At 34.7% G+C, this 23,840-nt stretch overlaps 3 gene segments (V, D, J or C); 1 reads left to right on the top strand and 2 right to left on the bottom strand.

Moving 5' to 3' along the window:
* Positions 1-1,401: 1,401 nt before the first annotated feature.
* LOC127934984 (Ig kappa-b4 chain C region-like) lies at positions 1,402-21,797 on the bottom strand. The segment is given in 3 exon segments: positions 1,402-1,890; positions 21,105-21,231; positions 21,768-21,797. Coding segments are annotated over 3 exon segments (480 nt in total).
* The window catches only part of LOC127934977 (Ig kappa-b4 chain C region-like), a 40,742-nt gene continuing 18,303 nt past the window's right edge, over positions 1,402-23,840 (bottom strand). Inside the window, exon 4 of the C gene segment in view lies at positions 1,402-1,485.
* Positions 21,787-22,522, top strand: LOC127934982 (immunoglobulin lambda variable 3-25-like). The segment is given in 2 exon segments: positions 21,787-21,940; positions 22,035-22,522. Coding segments are annotated over 2 exon segments (561 nt in total).

Raw genomic sequence — 23,840 nt, 5'->3', positions numbered from 1 at the left:
TAGTAGGCAGGTAAGTGGTAGAAAATTAAGCGTTTTTAGCTGGAATGGCTTTTAGCAGCCACATAAATGCCTGTTGGAGTCTTCAACAGGGGTCTGTGGTAATACTGCTGGATATTGTTGGATCTCAAACTAAAAATCTGGAAAAAAAAGTGGGCAATAGAGGCTGTATTTTATTTAGAATCATTATTGTGTATATATAACATACAATATTGAATATTTAAATGGTAAATGGACTGCATTTATATAGCGCTTTCAACAGACCACATGGCCATCCAAAGCGCTTTACAAGTTGCCTCACATTCACCCATTCACACACTCATTCATACACCGACTGCGGTGTCAGCCATGCAAGGCGCCATCCAGCTCGTCGGGAGCAGCTGGGGTTAGGTGTCTTGCTCAAGGACACCTCAACACTTGGTCAGGTGGAGCCGGGGATCGAACCACCAACCTTCCGGTTTGTAGACAACCTACATGAACCACTGAGCCACTGCCGCCCCATAAAGAATATTTAATTGTGCATTCCCTTATTTTTACATTTAGATTACCTTCACCTTCATCTAACACACATTTAAAGTTACTCTTCAAAAACACCAATAATTTAGTATCATGTTAAATATACTGTTTAGAAAATCTAAGAATTCATATATTTTGATGCAAAAAGAAAAAAAAAAGTAAAAAACAAATTCTAAAGTGTTCTTAAAAAGACCTGTATCACAATGACTTCTCCTGTGCCCTGATCTTTATTAGAAACTGAGAGGGAGAGAAAGTTAATACAATTGATAACACACACACACACACACACACACATATATATATAAACAGTCTGCTTTTAAAATGAAGAAAAAGAAGCTTCTAAAATTATCAGGTCTCTAACTAGCTTAGTCGCTAGCTGCCAGCACAGCACCTTAACTAGTTGTGCAGATAACTCCATTTGTAAAGTTTGAATCCCTTGTTCTGCTTGCATGTTAGATCAGGGGACCAGACATTACCGCTCTGATGGACATCACGGAGACATCTAACACTGACATTTTGGGTGACATGAAAGTAAACCAAAAACTGATATCCCTATTTCTGGTGACAGAGCCAATTTTTGTTCATTTATTTACATTTATTTGTGGGTCATAATCTATTCATTTGGAATACTGCAACAAATCTATATCCATATAATATTTTGTATGTAACTGTATTTTTATGTTCTACTGTTAGTTATATATAGTTACTGTTAGTGTTATCTGTATGCTCCAAGGGTCTGAGAGTAACGTAATGTCAATTCTCTGTATATACGTGTTTGTTTATGTGTTTGTTTAGTGCTCATCACTATGTTACATATCAAAAAAATATATACAATTAAAAAATAAATAGGTATAGTATTTCATATTTTAGTAATAATTCAGCAGCACATTTGAGAAAAAATGCTTTTATTTGGCAGCAAGAATAACATAAAAAATTCAAAGCATGGCAGTTGTAGAATTACAACAATAAGACCTATATGAAAAATATACTAATAGCATGAAAGATTAATTGTTGAGCAGCGGCTTAATTAGGACAGTGTGTCTGTTGGTGTATTTCACTGGTCATCACACTGCTTTGTGTTGAGGCTCTTGGTGACTGCAGTGTGGGACGGGTGCGTGGCTTCACAGCTGACGGTTGCTGCTCTGCTCCACTCACTCTCAGTGAGGCTCAGGCTGCTGCTCCAGCTGTACAGTCCATCCTTCTGCAGCTGACTGGGACTCAGATCCACACCAGAGCTCCTGCTGCTGCAGTCCACCTTCCAGCTCAGCTTCCAGTCAGAGGGGTATCCCTTACTGGCCACACACAGCACTGTAGCCTTCCCCTGCTGCAGCTCGTCTCTGGAGGGCAGCAGCACTGTGAGAGCGGGACGAGCCGCAGCTAAAGAGAGACAGAGATGGAAACTGTGATGTTTCATTCTTCTGAAAAACAGCTCTGTCAGTCATTCTGAGAGTCTTTCACTTCCCTTTAAGACATTCAGAGTTAATCAAGCAGATCTCTAGTGCAACAGTCCGTAAAAACAAATTTTATCAACAATCACACATATGCCTATGTTTAGATTTAACACTATTTATTCATTATTCATAATGTCATATTATAGATCTTTAACTTTTCAGGTTTCTATTGTCCTTTTTTACAATTATTATAATCATTATATATATTTAATTTTATTTACAGTTAAGTTTATATAAACTTAAGTCAATATTTATTACAAATATTTAAATTCATTATCATAAATTCAACTTTGCATAATTTCTAAGTTGTCTTAATATGTACGGTATATTGACACATTTATGAATAACATTAAAACTGACAATTCACAGGTTAAAATACACATTTTACATAATGCTTTCTTGTTTGCCTCTTCGTCAAATAAATTTGTAGAAGCATTTAGAAAATTGCACTGATACACAATTTAGATTTCTATCTCATGCTAAATCAATTAAAAAAGAAACAAGCATTTATTCTTTGTAAAATATGATTTAACGTTATGATGGATAAAATGCCCAACACTGTGAAAAGTGATTGTTTTAAACTGGCTTGGAGTAAGGTGCACATAGATTAGGTAAAATCACACATGAAAAATTTTACATTCTTAATTATTTTATTTTTTATATTATTTTAAGATATAATGATAATTTTAAAAAACTCATCTCTTGTTCTTTTAATTTAATATTCATTTTGAAAACAGAAAGAGATTTACTTACTTCCAACAGAGAGTCGGGTGCCTCCACCGAAAGTCCACCACAGTGATACAAACTCAATCAACGGCTGTACAAAAACCTCCTGCACTACAACTGACACTGACACTAGACAGTTAGCTCTTTTACTCCTCTATAAGATACATCAGTATAATTAAACCAGTTTAATTTTCTGAATTTCCCAGAAAGAAAAAATATGAAGCACTATGTAATTTTATTATTAACAGCAATGCTAATACAAACATGATAAAGAACTAAACGTGTACATCAGTCACTTTCATGTTAGTTTATATTTTGTTTCAGCATTTAGTTTTATTTTTGTTTTATTCATATTTTATATTTAAATGGATTTTATAGTCTAATTTACAATTCTGTATTACTTAAAGCAGAATCAATACAGTTCGAACAAAAAAACAAAACAAAAAAACTGTTTTCCTTATATGCAACCAAATGCATTTACAGTAGGTCCACATGGGCAGTCTAATTTTATTTGTTTATTCTTCTATTTATTTAATTCTGCATTACTAAAAATAGTTTTGTTCTTCCACTGAAAATACCCTTCAGGAATTTGTTTTTAAAAAGTTAAACCTGGATGATTAGCTCATAATTAATTATTCATATACAGTATCATCATATAAGTAAGAAGATATTTTAGACTAGAAAGGGATTTTCAACTGATATTTTGCATTAGCAGCTCATGCCTCAATGCTCTGAGTGTTTATAGTCCTTTAAACACTTTTAAAAGGTCCAAGACCTGTCAGCTCTAAAACACAAGCCAAAATGATTATCTTTATCTGCATTTTACTGTATCCAAGGTAATTTCATTCCCCCCCCCCCCCCCCCCCCATTTTATCATCAATGATTGATTAACCTCAGCAGAGTTTTCTTTCTCTCTCACAGAGCTTCCCAATTGTAAAACATCACTGGAATTTCTTCTGTTATATGACATTTATCATATTTTAATACAATGCTACACATAAAGAAAAACCAATATCAATACCCATATGTGATGTGTTCAGTATACAAAGTTAATATATATATATATATATATATATATATATATATATATATATATATATATATATATATATATATATATATATATATATATATATATATATATATATATATAACATGCATATATTATATAACATGCTTCATACAAAGTTGAGAGGCAGAAAAAGCCTATTTATTTAGGATATACTTAGAGGAAAATCGTTTCTGTAATCTAAACATTTCTATTTATCTACTCTTCATAATTTTATTTTAAAGTGAGAGTTCAAAAAAAATGTCAGGCGCCTTCCACCACTGAGCTCTGGCCGGTTTTATTGTATAGGATTGTAGAATTGACTCTGGCTGCAACCTAACGTTTTCTCAGACAATATTATTAATAATCATATGTCGTATGTTTAGAATCAGAACCAGTGGTTCACCAAATGTCAATCTGAATCATGCAGACTAACAGGAGCCGGTTGCCTGAACTGCTTAGACTAGTTTTTAAATGCTAGTCATCTAATTTTCTTTTTTCTTCAAGACTGGACATAACTTTATAAATTTGGTCATAAAAAAAGTAGATTGGTCTAATTTGTGTCTCAGAAGTATGACCATTACCCCCTGTCTACTGTTAGTTGGTGAACCAGACCCAGTCTTAAAATAGTGGCCATGTCTATGTTACCTGATGCACTGAAAAGGTAGGCAACCCAGAAGCAGGAATTTTCTTCTGTGGTGGGGACAGAATCGACTTTGGCAAAATCAGCAAAACATGAGTGGACTAATGTAGGGAATAGTGAATGAGGGTAAGAGATTGATTTCAAACACAGCCTTGATCATTCATTCAGCGTGTGTGAAACCTCTTCACATGAGCTTGAATTTACAGTCACCTGCAGTTTTCATCTGTATGAAATTAATCTTGTGTGACTGCAAATTATAATACTCTGAACAACTTTCTGATTTAGGAGATTTATACAGTATAGGCTAACAGATTTAGAGCTCTGCAAAATGTGACAAACCCTCAATATTACAGCTGAACAACACTAAAATCAATTAAATTGATCAATACAGTATTTCAAATTGATTGAAAAATATTTGTCTCATCCAGATTAGCAGGTGAAATATGTTCCTTAACAGTAAGAGTATAAAAACATTTACATTGTGAACTCACTTTGCATTGAACTGCATGCTTCAGTGCTCTGGAGGTCTTTATAGTAGATCTGGGACTTTATGATTTTATGACTGACAGCTCCTTCATAATAACAGATCATAAAGCAAACATGTCTTTAATATCTATCATTATTTGGACACTCGCAACCTGCATCTGGAGTAAGTATAAATTCATATCATCAGCTGATTTAGTTTATACTTAATCTAAACTGTGTACTCTTTATACATTTAGAAATGTATGTATATTATTTAATATATGCATGTTTTTGACCTGAGTATACATTACCAGTATACATTATTATACTGTAAATATTATCCTTTAACTTTAACTCATATATTTTGATACGAATGTTGTACAAAAACTAGCATGATATACAGAACTAATATAAAATAACTAGCATATTTTCATTTACAAGGCAAATTCTGTATTGCCATTAATGATTATAACAGTTTAAAAGTGTTCGATTTTTAAACATGCTCATCAGTTTTATATTATTCTGTTTTCTGTCTCTCTCTTCAGGTTCTGTGGGGCAGATTCTGACTCAATCTGAAAATCAAACAGTGAATCCTGATCAAACCGTCACTATTCACTGTAAACACACACCAGCTGTGATTTGTAGGAAAAAGGATACCTCTCTGTATTGCATGTCCTGGTTCCATCAGATTCCTGGAGAAGTTCCTAAGCTCCTGACCTATTTCACATCAGAGAGAGCTTCAGGTGTTTCTTCTAGATTCAGTGGCAGTGAAAGTGGAAACCACATGGATTTTACTCTGACCATCAGTGGAGTCCAGCCTGAAGATTCAGGAGTTTATTACTGTCAGAGTCAACATGACAAGGGTGTCTCTGGCACCACAGACTGGGTGTTCACACAGTGTGAAAGCATCGTACAAAAACCTCTTTGTGAGAGACTGCAGCGCTGCAGCTTTGAGCTTCTGCAGATGTTGATGTTGAAGATCATTATTCACCTCACTGACTTTACACACAGATACACAGAAACTCTCTTTAATGCTGGTGAACTATTGATTTTCATTGTCTCACACATTTCTTAATACATTCTACATATTTTATTAATAATTCACATAAGAAGGTTTTAATGGTTTTCAGATTACAATCCAATAAAATCTATTCAGCCATGATGATAAAGGAAAGCTCACCATGGCCAAAGATAATGAGATGAAAATTCTTCAAACCAGTCCCATGTGAAAAGCCACCAGATTTTTGCTATGAAATGAAATGGTTTAGTGGAGTAACTGGGAAACTTTATATATCTTTAATGTATCTCATATATACTAAATGTAAACCAGTGCAACTGGTGTTCAGTGGGAACCACAAAAACCTCCCTTGGTAAGATTATTGAAACATCTTCTAATGCAGCCGCAGATGCTGAAAAGAGGACAAAAACGATGATTAAAAATTACACACAAGCACTTACAAAGTTTATAAATTATATAAGTTTGAATAATTTTTTACAAATTTATCAATTTATTTTTTATTTGATGTACATGTTTTGTTCCTTCATTCGTTCTTTCTTCTGAATGTGTGAATTAGTGTAGGTTTATTGAGCTTTGTTGAAGCTGAAAACTAACATATCTTAGTGGACACTATGAATAATATGCAATAAATTAATAAAATATTGTCTATAGGACTTTCCCACTAACTGTATATTTGTATATTTGAAAACAATTTTATCAAATTAAATTATTCCACACATCTTTGTCTTCTTGCTACTAAAAAATATTTATGTAAGCTACAACAGAATATTATATTGTATGGCATGCATATTTCAATAGGTCTCCATCATTTAGTTATCTTTAATATTGTTATCTACTAAATATTGTATTAACTTAATTTTCTGTAAAGTTGCTTTGCAATGATTTGTATCATAAAAAGCATTATACAAATAATAAACTTGAATTTAATGAAACAGGGTATTTAGTAATTTCACAACCCTATTTTTCTCAACACAACATTTACATTATTATTATAGATTATTTTCTAAAAGATTTTTCGGTTCACATTTATAATGTGATTAATTCAGCCTTTATTCTAAGCACTCTTCTGGCTGTTTACTGCTTCACACACAAAACTCCTCTGATGATCGGTGCGTGTTCAGAGAGCCACAGACACACAACACAATCATATACACATCGCTACACTGGGTCTGCTTGCTCAAGGCTAAAACTTCTTTTTCTACATTATCAGTTTTTGTGCTTTCTTTTATTTTTATTTTTTAACCAAATATTTTATCACTCAATTTGTATTATGTCTTTTTTTTAAATCTCTCTCTCTCTCAGTCTCATCAAGAGTTCCAGACTCTGAGTCTCTGTCTGTTAAAGCAGGAGATTCTTCTTCTATCAGCTGCACTGTATCTTCTGGAATTATTCAATGAGCTGATATCTGCTGAAACCTGGAAAAGCTCCTAAACATCTGATCTACTATATAAAAATCCCCTTGCATTGGAGTTTCAGACCGGTTCAGTGGAACTTGTTCTGGATATAATTCACGCTGAACACGTGGAGTCCCGTTTGATGATGAAGGAGATTATTACTGTATGGATGGTTATAGTACAGTATAGTAATCGTACAAAAATCTTCCCTCAGTCAGATGACTCAGCTCATGCAGTAACTGTAATCTAATTTACAATAAATGAGAAATGAATTCCTTTGAAAAAACTGAATATTTAATCAATCTACAGATTCTGTATATGATTCTGTAATGAACAGATCATTTTTGCATTCTTCCCATTCAAATGCATAAATCCTTACACCCATTTGAATACTTTCATTTTAATGTACTGTAATCAATGTAATTAATAAGCTGTAAAATAGAAAAAGATAAAAGTTATCAACAAGATCATCTATTTGTTGCTGTGATTTCTCAAATACTTTTAGATTTTGACCATACATACATATATATATATATATATATATATATATATATATAAATGAAAATACTTAATTAAATGTAGCTAAAATATGTTATCATAAATGTCTCTTTTACCGTAATTGATATTTTCAATATTAAAATATTCTCTACATTTCCATGCTACTCATCACAATATCACACTACCTAAAGAGTTATATTTCATATATATATATATTTTTTTAAAGTTCACAGAATTCAACATAATAATTGAGACAAAATTATTTTATTTGGCAGCGAGAATAAAATGAGCAACAAAACTTTCAGAGAATTGCAGTCACAGAATTACAACAAATACGATTTTATAAGTAATGTACTAACAGCAAGAAGCATACTTACAGCAGTGTGTGTGTGTGTGTGTGTGTTTTATTCATCACACTGCTTTGTGTTGAGGCTCTTGGTGACTGCAGTGTGGGACGGGTGCGTGGCTTCACAGCTGACGGTTGCTGCTCTGCTCCACTCACTCTCAGTGAGGCTCAGGCTGCTGCTCCAGCTGTACAGTCCATCCTTCTGCAGCTGACTGGGACTCAGATCCACACCAGAGCTCCTGCTGCTGCAGTCCACCTTCCAGCTCAGCTTCCAGTCAGAGGGGTATCCCTTACTGGCCACACACAGCACTGTAGCCTTCCCCTGCTGCAGCTCGTCTCTGGAGGGCAGCAGCACTGTGAGAGCGGGACGAGCCGCAGCTAAAGAGAGACAGAGATGGAAACTGTGATGTTTCATTCTTCTGAAAAACAGCTCTGTCAGTCATTCTGAGAGTCTTTCACTTCCCTTTAAGACATTCAGAGTTAATCAAGCAGATCTGTAGTGCAACAGTTGGTAAAAACACAATTACGGACTCATAGTATTTGGATTTTAGACGATCAGTATTTATTATAATATATGGTAGCACTATACTTTAACCTTAGAAAACTATAGTTAGCATGAGCTAATACTACTAAAGCATTTGTTAATGCTTAGTTAATGTTAATTTCAGCATTGAATAATAATAAAAAAGTTTTATCTTTTCATATAATTTATTGGACCTAAGTTAACTTGAAATAACAATGAACAGTTATTTTTTATTTATTAAAATTAATAAAGATTAATAATTGCCATATCAATTGTATTGTTCATAGTTAGTTGGCTAATGCATTAGGTCCGTTAGTGTAAATGAATTATAACTATATCAGCCTTTAAAATGAAAATTATTTTGTATTTTATTCAATAAATATTTCACACAAAATTAAGATTTTGTATTTTGTTTCTTTATTCAAATATCCAAGTATATATATAAATTAATTAGACCGTCATTAGACATTTAGATTTATAATATGATATATACATTTTTTTTTAGATTTTATATTTGTTTGGAATCCAATTATAATTTAATTGACGTCAGTAAAATATGTTTCTTATGTGAAACACACACACACAAATCAAGAATATACTGTCAATTATAATTTACCAATTAGATAAATAAATGATTGATTGTGGTCATGTTACACAAGTTTTTTTAAAAAAATCCTAGTTTGTTCTTGTAACTCTTGTTCTGTGAGTTTCTTTTTTTATATAAATATATTGTGAAATAGACAGAGATCCACTTACTTCCAACTGAGAGTCGAGCTCCTTCACAGCAACACAAACCCAGTCACTGTCTGGTCAAAAACCTCCTGCACTACAACTGACCCTGACATCAGCACTCACAATAAAACTGACACTGCCCTTAAGACTGACACTAAAACTAATAATGCATTTTAGCTTAATATAAACATTCCAAAAATTGAAATACTCTTTTAATTAATAAAGTGCAGCAACATTATTTTTACAGATTTTTAGGTAAATTCCAGGATGCATCTGAATGTGTTTATGAGATATTTTGCATATGAACTGAACACTGTGCTTAAAACTCCACAGATGATTATTAGTATGTAACACTGACACACCCACACACACACACACACACACACACAAGAAACAATGATTTCTCTTATTCTAATGATGTTAACACTTGCTTAAAAATACCTGTATGAGAAGAAAAAAACTGTAATTTATTGTTCAAATATTGGAATTTGTGTTTTGTTTTTTATTGTGTAGTGTATTTAATTTACTGGTTTTGTAGCAGATGTAATATCTTTGCTTGTTTTTTAAAGTATTGTGATATTTGTTTTGCATTCTCTCTCAGTGTCTCATTAAGAGGTTCAGTCTCTTGAGTTTCTGTCTGCTAAAGCAGGAGATTCTGTCTCTATCAGCTGCACTGGGACCAGTGGAGTCAGAAGCGACATGAGCTGGTATCTGCTGAAACCTGGCAAGGCTCCTAAACTCCTGATCTATGGAGCCAGTGAACTTGAACCTGGAGTTCCAGATTCGGTTCAGTGAAAGTGGATCTGAACCTGATTTTACACTGAACATACATTGAGTGCAAACTGAGGATGCAGGAGATTATTACTTTATGGCGGTATATGATGGTCCAGTGTTCACACAGTGAAACAGCTTCTACAAAACCTCCCTCAGTCAGACACCATGAGAATATGAGCATGCTGAGAAGATCACAGTATCAATATTATAATTAGTCTTACTCACTATTATGGATGACATTTGACCAAACATATTCTTAATCCTAAAGGCTAATAGAACAGAACTAAACAAATTTCAGGATAGGTGCCACAATTTGAAACATTTTAAACAACAGTGGGTAAGATTTTAATTATTCAATCTGTTCATGAAATTTTTATTGTCAGTATTGCAGCTGAAAAAAATATAAATAAAGAAATGCCTTATCAACAATTATCTTTGACTCAATTTTCAAGATTCTACAACTTTTAAAAGCAGATTCAGAGACTAGAATAACGTTTAAATGCAGCATGTACAGTATAAAACGCATCACTTTATTCTGTATATGAACATGAACTCAGCCAATAAAACCATACAATAATTCTTTTTAATTATATTTTCAGTTTTTTAAATGTAAATATTCATGCTCCTCACAACCACAAAACTTATTCTTTATTTCATGATATATATTATAAAAGTAATTATCATATATGTAACAGTTTTTTATTTAATTTTGTAGAATTGTTGGTATTTAAATCGTATGTGAAGTTGGACATCATCTGTTCCCGGATGAACATTATTTGTTGCTTCTGGAAAATTCAATGTGTGTGTCAAAGAAACATATCCCAACCCTTGCCATAAACCATTGCACAAAAATATAGGGAAGTTATAGATTGATAAGAACGCTTGATCTTTCTGCATGTTAAATCCCCAGTAGGAGACAACAAGTGCCTTTCTTTATGAAGGAATCATTAAATCTAAAATATCTGGCTTAGATAGATTATGAAGTGAAATATGTTCCTTGACATTTAGAGAGGTTGTTGCTCTCAGAAAAAAAAAAAAACAGCATTTACATTGTGAACTCACTTTGCATTGAACTGCATGCTTCAGTGCTCTGGAGGTCTTTATAGTATCTGTGACTTTATGATTTTATGACTGACAGCTCTCCTTCATGATAACAGATCATAAATCAAACATGTCTTTAATAGCCATCATTATTTGAACACTCGCAACCTGCATCTGGAGTAAGTATAGAAATTCATATCATCAGGTATTAACAGAAAACTAAAAGTTTAGCAATCCACAAATCCACAGGTGCTGGGATCAACTTTTGACTTAATTTCCTGCAATACTGTGCATTAATTAACTATATATAATATATATATATATATATATATATATATATATATATATATATATATATATATATATATATATATATATATATATATATATTATTTCACCTGATGTGCAGTAAAAAATACATTAACATTGAACTTTAACTAATATGTTTGGATCTTCAAGTCAAGTTCTTTATTCTCATTGTGTTTGATCAGCTAAATGTGAAAAATGCTTAGTCCTGTAGTGTAATAAGAAATATTGTGTGCTCAGCCTGACAGATGCCTTATAACTAAGTGTGAGAAAAATGTGCTCATAAATTTTAGATTATTCTGTCTTGTGTTACTCTCCTCAGGTTCTGTGGGGCAGATTCTGACTCAATCTGAAAATCAAACAGTGAATCCTGATCAGACCGTCGCTATTCACTGTAAACACACACCAGCAATAAGCTGTGTGAGTTCCAAAAATAATTCTCTGTATTGTATGGCCTGGTACCATCAGATTCCTGGAGAAGCTCCTAAACTCCTGATCTCTGCCACATCAGACAGAGCTTCAGGTGTTTCTTCTAGATTCAGTGGCAGTGAAAGTGGAAACCACATGGATTTTACTCTGACCATCAGTGGAGTCCAGCCTGAAGATTCAGGAGTTTATTACTGTCAGAGTCTACATAACAAGGGTGTCTCTGGCACCACAGACTGGGTGTTCACACAGTGTGAAAGCATCGTACAAAAACCTCTTTGTGTGAGACTGCAGCGCTGCAGCTTTGAGCTTCTGCAGATGTTGAAGATCATTATTCACCTCACTGACTTTACACACAAACACAGAGAATTTTAAAGGCTGCTGAACTGTTGATGTTCATTATCATTACACACTCCACTTTCAAAATATTTGATCCATAATAAACACCAGAATATCTCAATCAGGTTTCCACATGAACTACAATCCAATAAAATCCACCCAACCTTGATGAAAGCAAACTAACCATATCCAAAGCAACTTCTCAAATACACGCTTTAACTAAAAATATAAATAACTCGGTTCAGTGAGAAATAAGCCAGAATCCATATTTTGTTTTAGTTAACAACCACAAAAGGTTTTCCCTGCTATATTTAAAATTACAAATATATTAAAATACAAAATATATGAAATTAAAACACTCTCAGTGAGGCTCAGGCTGCTGCTCCAGCTGTACAGTCCATCCTTCTGCAGCTGACTGGGACTCAGATCCACACCAGAGCTCCTGCTGCTGCAGTCCACCTTCCAGCTCAGCTTCCAGTCAGAGGGGTATCCCTTACTGGCCACACACAGCACTGTAGCCTTCCCCTGCTGCAGCTCGTCTCTGGAGGGCAGCAGCACTGTGAGAGCGGGACGAGCCGCAGCTAAAGAGAGACAGAGATGGAAACTGTGATGTTTCATTCTTCTGAAAAACAGCTCTGTCAGTCATTCTGAGAGTCTTTCACTTCCCTTTAAGACATTCAGAGTTAATCAAGCAGATCTGAAGAGCAACATGCTGTAAAAACATATTTTATCAGCAATCACACATATATCTATATTTAGATTCAAAACAAGTTATTCACTATACATATATAATAACATTTTATATTATGGTTTCTGATCTCTTTTGTTCAAATTGTTAAATTATTTGTTAAAAATTTATTATACAGTATTACTCACAGTTAGTTTTTATTGTTGTCTTATGTGACATTCAAGAGAGAGAGAGAGAGAGAGAGAGAGAGAGAGAGAGAGAGAGAGCATTTAGGTAGCATTTATTATTTTATTCTTTTAAAGTTACTTTGTGATAGTATATTGTTTAAATGCTATTACAATTTAAATGATCTGCTTTCTATTTTAATATAAAGTATTTTAAAATGTAATTTATTACTGTATTTTAATATTTTAAAATGATTTGGTGCTCAAGAAACATTTCTGATTATTATCAATGTTGAAAACAGTTGTGCTGCTTACTGTTTCTCTAGAAACTGATGCGTTTTTTTTTTTACTTTGATTATTTAAAATATAAATCATTGGTAATATTGTAAATGTCTTTACTGTCATCATTAGTAATGATAATGTCATGATCAGATCATGTTTTCCTAATGAATGTTGTTCAGTTGCTTTGACGCAATATATTTTGTTTAAAGCGCTATATAAATAAAGGTGACTTGACTAGAATTAACTTGATCAATTTAGCATCATTGTGGCCTCAATCCTGCTTTGCATTGAACTGCATGCTTCAGTGCTCTGGAGGTCTTTATAAATCTGTGACTTTATGATTTTATGACTGACAGCTATCCATCCTTGATAACAGATCATAAAGCAAACATGTCTTTAATAGCCATCATTATTTGGACACTCACAACCTGCATCTGGAGTAAGTATATAGAAATTCATATCTTACAGTAAGCATCTTATTTACTCCACAGGAGCTGAAATCAGAATTGTGTAAATTCTGTATAAACATTTATAAACACACATATTCTTTCTCATATGCATGCTTTTTACCTGAATTAGCAGTTTACATTATTATATATGTATTATTATTGAAAATAAATGTATGTTTTGATGTGTATGTGTTTTTGTGTCTCTTCAGGTTCTGTGGGGCAGACTTTGACTCAATCTGAGGATCAAACAGTGAATCCTGATCAGACTGTCACTATTCACTGTAAACACACACCAGCATTAGATTGTTGGAATTTAAAAAATAAATCTCAATATTGCATGGCATGGTACCATCACATTCCTGGAGAAGTTCCTAAACTCCTGATCTATTACACATCAGACAGAGCTTCAGGTGTTTCTTCTAGATTCAGTGGTAGTGAAAGTGGAAACCACATGGATTTTACTCTGACCATCAGTGGAGTCCAGCCTGAAGATTCAGGAGTTTATTACTGTCAGAGTCAACACAGTAAGACCGGAGACTCAAAGAACCCAGACTGGGTGTTCACACAGTGTGAAAGCATCGTACAAAAACCTCTTTGTGTGAGACTGCAGCGCTGCAGCTTTGAGCTTCTGCAGATTTTGATGTTGAAGATCATTATTCACCTCACTGACTTACACACACACACACACACACACACACACACACACACACTGTTCATTCTTGTCATACACTCCTGACTAATTTATAGATTAAATTGTTTTATCAATTGTATTAAAAAAAAGTGGGCAATAGAGGCTTTATTTTATTTATAATCATTATTTTGTACAGTATATACCATCCAGTATTGAATATTCAGTTGTGCATTCCCTCATTTCTAAATTCAGATAACTTTCACCTACATCTAACACCCATTTTGTCACAGTGTCTGGTTTGTGTTCCCTGGGTAACCACTAGATGTAGAAAAGGCAAGTCACTATTGATCTTCATGAACAAATGCAAGTCACCAATGATCTTCATGAACAAAGGCAAGTCACTATTGATCTTCATGAACAGATGCAAGTCACCAATGATCTTCATGAACAGATGAAAGTCACCAATGATCTTCATGAACAAATGCAAGTCACCAATGATCTCCATGAACAAATGCAAGTCACCAATGATCTCCATGAACAAATGCAAGTCACCAATGATCTCCATGAACAAATGCAAGTCACCAATGATCTCCATGAACAAATGCAAGTCACCAATGATCTCCATGAACAAATGCAAGTCACCAATGATCTTCAAGAGCAGAGTCAAGCCAGCATTGATCTTCTGGAATCTATAGAATCCAGCTACAGACAGGCTCTAAAAACTGCTAGGACAGAGCATATACACAAACTCATTGAAAATAACCAAACCATCCAAGGTTTTTATTTAGCACAGTGGCTAAATTAACAAATTACCAGACGCCACCTGATTCAAATATTCCACCAACGTTAAATAGTAATGACTTTATGAATTTCTTCACTGATAAAATAGATAACATTAGAAATACAATAGCGAATGTAGATTCTACAGCATCTAAAGCTTCAGTTTCATCCATCGCACCCAAAGATAAACTGCAGTGCTTTACAACTATAGGACAGGAAGAGCTAAATAAACTTATCACTGTATCTAAACCAACAACATGTTTGGTAACACTTTAAAATAATGGTCCGTTGTTAATAAGTAACTACGGAGGAAGTAATAGGTAGTACTACATTAACACTTAACTTAATACTATTAACTAATATAGAAGCAAGATTAACTAAGCAGTAAGTAATAGCTCATTTAGGACATAGGTAGTTCCTTATTAGGTATTTGATAATTACTAAAGAAAAATATCGTCAATGAGAACTACTTTGGAACTATGGCCAACTAATGAAGAATAACCAATTAATTACTAATCACAACAGCTACGTCTATAAAGTGAACAATTAGCTTCTTTATGGAAACGTATATATATATATATATATATATGTATATATATAGCCTATCCATATGATATATTTTATGAGCTCCATTAAGTTCAATGTCTCCAACTCTAATAACTTTAACGTTAGTGATATTATGCTGGGGAGGGCTTCTCTTTAGGAAGTGACAATAAATAATGATGTTCTCTTGTCAAAACATATTTGCATCCTTCATAAAAACATTGACTGCATTTATAGTGTCAAGCACAAAACAACATCTTTCAGATTACAATGTCTGGTAGAATAACACTAGTTCCTCACAGAAATATATGGCTGTACAGTATGTGTCAGATAATTTTATTGTAAATTACTTGTAAAATCCATGACTCATTACTCGAGTGTTACCTTGTCAGTCCGCAGGAACTACTAATGATCTGGACCATTATTTTAAAGTGAAAAACATGTTAACTCCTGACTAATTACTCAAGTGTTACCTTGTCAGTCCGCAGGAACTACTAGTGATCTGGACCATTATTTTAAAGTGAAAAACATGTTAATAATTACTCAAGCGTTACCTTGTCAGTCCGCATGAACTACTAGTGATCTGGACCATTATTTTAAAGTGAAAGATTTCACTTTAAAGTGAAAGATTTCACTTTAAAGTGAAAGATTTTTTTATTTTAAAGACAACATTTCTTAAAACTACATAACGTTACTGTTATAAATAAACAAATAACAAACAAACAAAAGTAACGTTAATCATTTATTTTTTGCGAAAATATCAAAAGTGGTACCAAAAGTAGTTCAAATGATAATGAGTTCCAGTCGCAGTCCTCTATATGGAGGTAATAGTTTTTATAGGGTACAGAGCAGAATTTAATTTATTAATCCATGAAAAGATGTATGATCTGTCTTCTCTCCGTGAATGCGCACTGGCGCAGTACTCAAATGTCATAAACTGAAACAGGACATGTCGCAATCTGTGACGAATTGGATGAGGACCAATGAGCGTTCGATATCAGTGCCGTAAACCATGTCGTAACGTGGCGCACTGGCGCTATTTTCAAATTCGAATCATAACGAGCGCGAGCTTTGACTGTGAGGGACGCTGTTGCTGAGAATGAATATGGAGATCCATTGATAAAGGGCTGAATTTGGATATGTTCCTTGCAAACATCTGGATTCTAAAGATATGCAGTAACTTACAGCAAACAAATAAAATGGATGTGATTTGTAATTGTATGCTGTGCTTTTGTGTGTATCTATGGTTTGCAGCATGCACAGAAATGTTATTTCCTATTAAATAGACGAGTAAACTGCTTTCAATAAATTTGATTCAATAAATAAGACAGAGATATTAATTATTGGACCAAAAAACACTACACAGAATCTGGTAGATTACAATCTGCAACTAGACGGATGTACTGTTACTTCCTCTACAGTCAGAAATCTGGGTGTTATATTAGACAGCAATTTGTCTTTTGAAAATCATATTTCCAATGTTACAAAAACTGCATTCTTCCATCTTAGAAACATTTCCAAGCTACGAAACATGTTATCTGTTTCTGATGCAGAAAAGCTAGTTCATGCGTTTATGACATCTAGACTGGACTATTATAATGCACTTCTAGGTGGTTGTCCTGCTTCGTCAATAAACAAGCTACAGGTAGTCCAAAATGCAGCAGCTAGAGTCCTTACGAGGTCAAGAAAATATGATCATATTACCCCAATTTTACAGTCTCTGCACTGGCTACCTATTAAGTTCCGTATCTGTTACAAATTATCATTACTTACAAGGCCCTAAATGGTTTAGCTCCTGCGTACCTAACTAGCCTTCTACCACCCTACAACCCATCACGCACGACTTTTGGTCGTTCCTAGGATAGCAAAGTCCACTAAAGGAGGTAGAGCTTTCTCACATTTGGCTCCCAAACTCTGGAATAGCCTTCCTGATAATGTTCGGGGTTCAGACACACTCTCTCTGTTTAAATCTAGATTAAAAACACATCTCTTTCGCCAAGCATACGAATAATGTATCTTTTAAATTGTGAGTGTAGTTGCATCTGATCAAATGTGCAATTTTATTCATTAGCTTGGGTTAAACTAATTTTACTTTGTTGGATCAGCAGCTATGCTAATGATGTCTCTATTTTGTTTCTATGTTTTGCCACGGGATGTAACTAGGATTTACACAAGCTCCAGTCTGGATCCAGAACACCTGAGAAGAGATGATGCTGACCCTCAGAGGACCCCAGATGATGCTAACCTTGAATCAACAAACAGAACTAAGAATTAGGGTAACCACTAGATGTCCTCCTTCCCCACGGTATCTGTCACTTCCTGAACCACATTCCCCATGATCTCTGTCTTCGCATTGCACTCAGCTGTCACTAATCATTATTCATTGCACTCAGTCTATTACCCATTAGCGTTTGTTATCTCCCTGTGTATTTATACCCTGTCTGTCTTAGGCCCCGTCCACACGGAGAAGGAGCTTACCCCAATGCAATCTTTTTTTTCCTCGTCTCAAGAAATATCCGCGTCCACACGAAACCGCAAAATGATGTAGTATACATGCCAGACCAGTATGTGGCTCTGTAATTCTGACACAGAGATACACTAAAAACAGAGAAGAAGACTTGGACTATGCTCATAAACCTTGCGCGTGGTACACAATCGAACATGGAATAATACATTTATTAATCTGTGTTAATGTTATTTAATAAAAAGACAATCGTTCAGTGTTTGTTCATGTTTTTGTTGCTGTTACGTGACGTAGAGGTGTCTGACTAGGGGGAGAGACGTGGGCTGATGACGTCATAGTTTCTGAAAATATACGGAGTAAAATATTAGCCGTCCAGACGAAAACGCAAAGACGGCATTTTCAAATGTATCCACTTTGGGACCCGGTTTCAAAAAATAGCGGTTTCACCTTACGAAAACGCCGGATGCGTGTGGACGAAACGCCTATCCGATAAAAAATTTGTGCATATTCACAGAAACGCGTCTCCGTGGACGGGGGCCTTAGTATTGTCACGGAGTCCTTGTGTAGTTATCATGCCTCGTCTTAGTCTTGCTCTTGCCCATTGGTTTTGTGTCTGTTTATGTTGGATTTGTTTCTTTATTTTTGACCCCTGCCTGGACTGATTACGAGTTGGATTACCCCTCAAATAAAAGACATACCTGTGTTTTCCTGTGTCCCGATCATGACACATTTAAAGTAACTCTTCAAAAACACCAATAAATTAGTATCATGTTAAATATACTTTTTAGAAAATCTAAGAATATGTTGTGATGCTAAGCATGTGAAAAAGTATGCTAAAGTGGACTTAAATGGACCTGTAGCACAAAGACTTCACATGTGCCCTGATCTTTATGAGAAACTGGGAGAAAGTGTGATTTCTTTACATTTATTTGTGGATCAAAATCAATCTATTTCTATAATTTGGAATAATGCAACAAATCTATCTCCATATATTATTCTGTATCTAAATTTTTATGTTCTACTGTTAGTGTTATCTGTATGCACCAAGGGTCTGAAAGTAACCCAATTTCAGTTCTCTGTGTTGTACATGTGGAAGAATTGACATTAAAGCAGACTTGACTAGACTTGACTTATTGTCTGTGATTTTTCAAATACATTATTCTAGATGTTGAACTAATATATATTAAAATTTGTAATGTTTCATTAGTTAAATACAGCCAAAATATTTTAGTAAATTAAAACATAATGACTAAGATGCCATGAATATCTATTTTGCTGTTATTTGATATTTATAATAGATAAAAATATATGTACATATGTAAGCTGCTCATCACAATATCACGTCAAAAAAAAAAAAGGTATAGTATAATTCAGCAGCACATTTGAGACAAAATGCTTTTATTTGGCAGCAAGAATAACATAAAACATTCAAAGCATGGCAATTGTAGAATTACAACAATAAGACCTATATGAAAAATATACTAACAGCAGGAAAGATAAATTGTTGAGCAGCGGCTTAATTAGGACAGTGCGTCTGTTGGTGTATTTCACTGGTCATCACACTGCTTTGTGTTGAGGCTCTTGGTGACTGCAGTGTGGGACGGGTGCGTGGCTTCACAGCTGACGGTTGCTGCTCTGCTCCACTCACTCTCAGTGAGGCTCAGGCTGCTGCTCCAGCTGTACAGTCCATCCTTCTGCAGCTGACTGGGACTCAGATCCACACCAGAGCTCCTGCTGCTGCAGTCCACCTTCCAGCTCAGCTTCCAGTCAGAGGGGTATCCCTTACTGGCCACACACAGCACTGTAGCCTTCCCCTGCTGCAGCTCGTCTCTGGAGGGCAGCAGCACTGTGAGAGCGGGACGAGCCGCAGCTAAAGAGAGACAGAGATGGAAACTGTGATGTTTCATTCTTCTGAAAAACAGCTCTGTCAGTCATTCTGAGAGTCTTTCACTTCCCTTTAAGACATTCAGAGTTAATCAAGCAGATCTGTAGTGCAACAGCCTGTAAAAAAATATTTCTTCAGCAATCACACAAATGTTTATGTTTAGATTTAACACTATTTATTCATTATTCATAATGTCATATTATAGATCTTTAACTTTTCAGGTTTCTATTGTCCTTTTTATATATATATATATATATATATATATTTAATTTACAATATATTATTTACAGTTAAGTTTATATAAACTTAAGTCAATATTTATTTCAAATATTTAAATTCAATATCATATATTTTCAACTTTGCATAATTTCTAAGTTGTCTTAATATTTATATTGACACATTTTTGCATAACATTAAAATTGATAATTCACATGTTAAAATACACATTTTAGATAATGTTTCTTCTTTGCCTCTTCGTCAAATACATTTGTAGAAACATTTAGAAAATTGCACTGATACACAATTTAGATTTATATCTCATGCAAAATCAAGTAAAAAAGAAACAAGCATTTATTCTTTGTAAAATATGATTTAACGTTATGATGGATAAAATGCCCAACACTGTGAAAAACAACTTATTTTAATTTTTGTGAAATCAACTTGATGTCATTCAGTTTGTTGTGTAAGTTTCTGTCTCTTTTTCTTGCATTAACTCAAAATTTTGTTTTAATTAAATCAAAATTATATGGAAGCCAGGTTACTTACTTTTAAAATTTAAAACAAGATTTATTTATTTTTTAATTTTTTTTTACAAAGGCAATAATGTGATTAAAACAATGAAGTGGTTGTTTTAAACTGGCTTGGAGTAAGGTGCACATAGGTAAAATTACACACGAAAAATTGTACATTATTAATTATTTTATTTGTTATATTACATAAAATTTTCATTTTGAAAACAGAAAGAGATTGACTTACTTCCAACAGAGAGTCGAGTGCCTCCACCGAAAGTCCACCACAGTGATACAAACTCAATCAACGGCTGTACAAAAACCTCCTGCACTAAAACTGACACTGACACTAGACAGTAAGCTCTTTTACTCCTCTATAAGATACATCTGCATAATTAAACCAGTTAAGTTTTTTGCATTTTTCCAAATGTACTAGAAAAAAAACCACTGTATGTATATAATTTTATTATTAACAGCAATCCTAATACAAACACTGAACTAAACATTTATATTTTGATTCAGCATTTAGTTTTATTTTTGTTTCATTCATATTCATTAATTTTAAATGGATTTTATAGTTTCATTTAAAATTCTGTATTACTTAAAGCAGAGTTAATTCAGTTCAAACTAAAAAAAACATGTATTCTCTATGCAACTAATGCATTTACAGTAGGTCCACATGGGAAGTCTATTTTATTTGTTTATTCTTCTATTTATTTCATTCTGCATTACTAAAAATAGTTTTTCAATCCTCCAGACTATTTTGAGAGCGAAAAATTAAACCTGATTGATCAATACACAATTTCAAATTGATTGATCATTAGAATTATAAAATTTTCAAAAAAATCTGTCTCATCCAGATTACCAGGTGGAATATGTTCCTTAACAGTAAGAGTATAAAGACATTTACATTGTGAAGACACTTTGCATTGAACTGCATGCTTCAGTGCTCTGGAGGTCTTTATAGTAGATCTGTGACTTTATGATTTTATGACTGACAGCTCTCTTTCATGATAACAGATCTTAAATCAAACATGTCTTTAATATCCATCATTATTTGGACACTCACAACCTGCATCTGGAGTAAGTATATAGAAGTTCATTTTTTTTATAAGTGTGAGATTTTTAAACATGCTCATCAGTTTTATATTATTCTGTTTTATTTCTCTCTCTTCAGGTTCTGTGGGACAGATTCTGACTCAGTCTGAAAATCAAACAGTGAATCCTGATCAGACTGTCACTATTCACTGTAATCATAAACCAGCTGTAAATCGTATTAAAAAGGATACCTCTCAATATTGCATGTCCTGGTATCATCAGATTCCTGGAGAAGCTCCTAAACTCCTGATCTTTTACACATCAGAGAGAGCTTCAGGTGTTTCTTCTAGATTCAGTGGCAGTGAAAGTGGAAACCACATGGATTTTACTCTGACCATCAGTGGAGTCCAGCCTGAAGATTCAGGAGTTTATTACTGTCAGAGTGAATATAACAAGGGTGTCTCTGGCACTAAAGACTGGGTGTTCACACAGTGTGAAAGCATCGTACAAAAACCTCTTTGTGTGAGACTGCAGCGCTGCAGCTTTGAGCTTCTGCAGATGTTGAAGATCATTGTTAATCTCACTGACTGTACACACAGAAACTCTTTAATTCTGGTGAATTACTGATTTTCATTGTCTCACATTTCTTAATACATTCCACATACTTTAATAATTCACATATGACTTAAGGGTTTTTAGATTACAATCCAATAAAATCTATTCAGCCATGATAAATGAAAGCTCACCATGACTAAAGCTAATGAGATGAAAATTCTTCAAACCAGTCCCACGTAAAAAGCCACCAAAATTTTGCTATGAAATGAAACCGTTAGTGGAGTAACTGGGAATCATTATATATCTTTAATGGATCTTATATATGTAAACCAGTGCAACTGGTGTTCATTGGGAACCATACAAAACCTCCCCGGTCAGATTACTGAACATCTTCTAATGCAACCGCAGGTGCTAAAAAGAGGACAAAAATGATGATTAATATGACACACAAGCACTTACAAAGTTTAAGTTTTAATAATTTAACTATTTATTTGTAGTTGTATGTACTATTACAGTTTATGCTGCTGGAAGGAACACAGAGCCAAGGAATAAACGAAGTAAGGCTTTATTATATCCAACATAGGCATTATCCAAACATGGATCACAGAGGAAGACACAAGTAGCAAGTAAGTAGACCAGACAAAACTGAACTCAAAAGGACAAGGTTTAAGTACCTGGGATAATGGGGAAACAGGTGGATGGCATGACTAAATTAACAGGGACATGGAACACATGGGGAATAGAATAGACACACCTGGGAACTAATCAAACCAAATACGGAAGACAGAAACTGGGTCACAAGGGCAAAAACACACTAAATGGGTCCAGGTATGTAACATTACCCCCCCCCCCCCCTCCCGGTAGGTGCGTCCTTGCACCGTAGAAACAGAGGGAGGCGTGGGTGGGAACTTGGGAGGAGGTTCCGGTGGAGGACAGACTCCCAGGAGGGGGCCAGCAGACAGGGGCCACGGAGGAAGGAGCCAGGGAGGAGACGATGATGGAGGAAGGAGCCATGGAGGAGACAGGAGGAGCCAGATGGTCCACCAGAGACTAGCCAAGACGGAGATCCATGGTGGAGTCGACGGCGGGAGGATCCATGGTGAAGGGGCCGACGAAACCAGGGGGGCGACAGGCGGAGACTGCACCGGTGGGTGAGGGGCCCAAGATGGAGCAGCACAGCCGCAGAGCCAGGGTGATGTCGAGGATCCGGAGGGCCTAGGTGGAGCAGAAGGCTCAGGCGACTAAGGAGGAAGCGGGGTTCTGGAAGACCACTGTGGAGCCGGAGCGAACGAGGATGGAGGTGGAACCAGAGGGAAGAAGGAGTCTGACAGAGCCGGAGGGACGGGGTGATGAGGTGGAACCAGAGGAGTGGAGTCCCGAGGCGGCGGAT

The sequence above is a fragment of the Carassius gibelio genome, chromosome A19 (assembly GCF_023724105.1).
Source record: "Carassius gibelio isolate Cgi1373 ecotype wild population from Czech Republic chromosome A19, carGib1.2-hapl.c, whole genome shotgun sequence".
Classification (NCBI taxonomy): domain Eukaryota; kingdom Metazoa; phylum Chordata; class Actinopteri; order Cypriniformes; family Cyprinidae; genus Carassius; species Carassius gibelio.
Note: the sequence above shows the minus strand (reverse complement) of the source record. Positions and strands in the feature narration are given on the sequence as shown.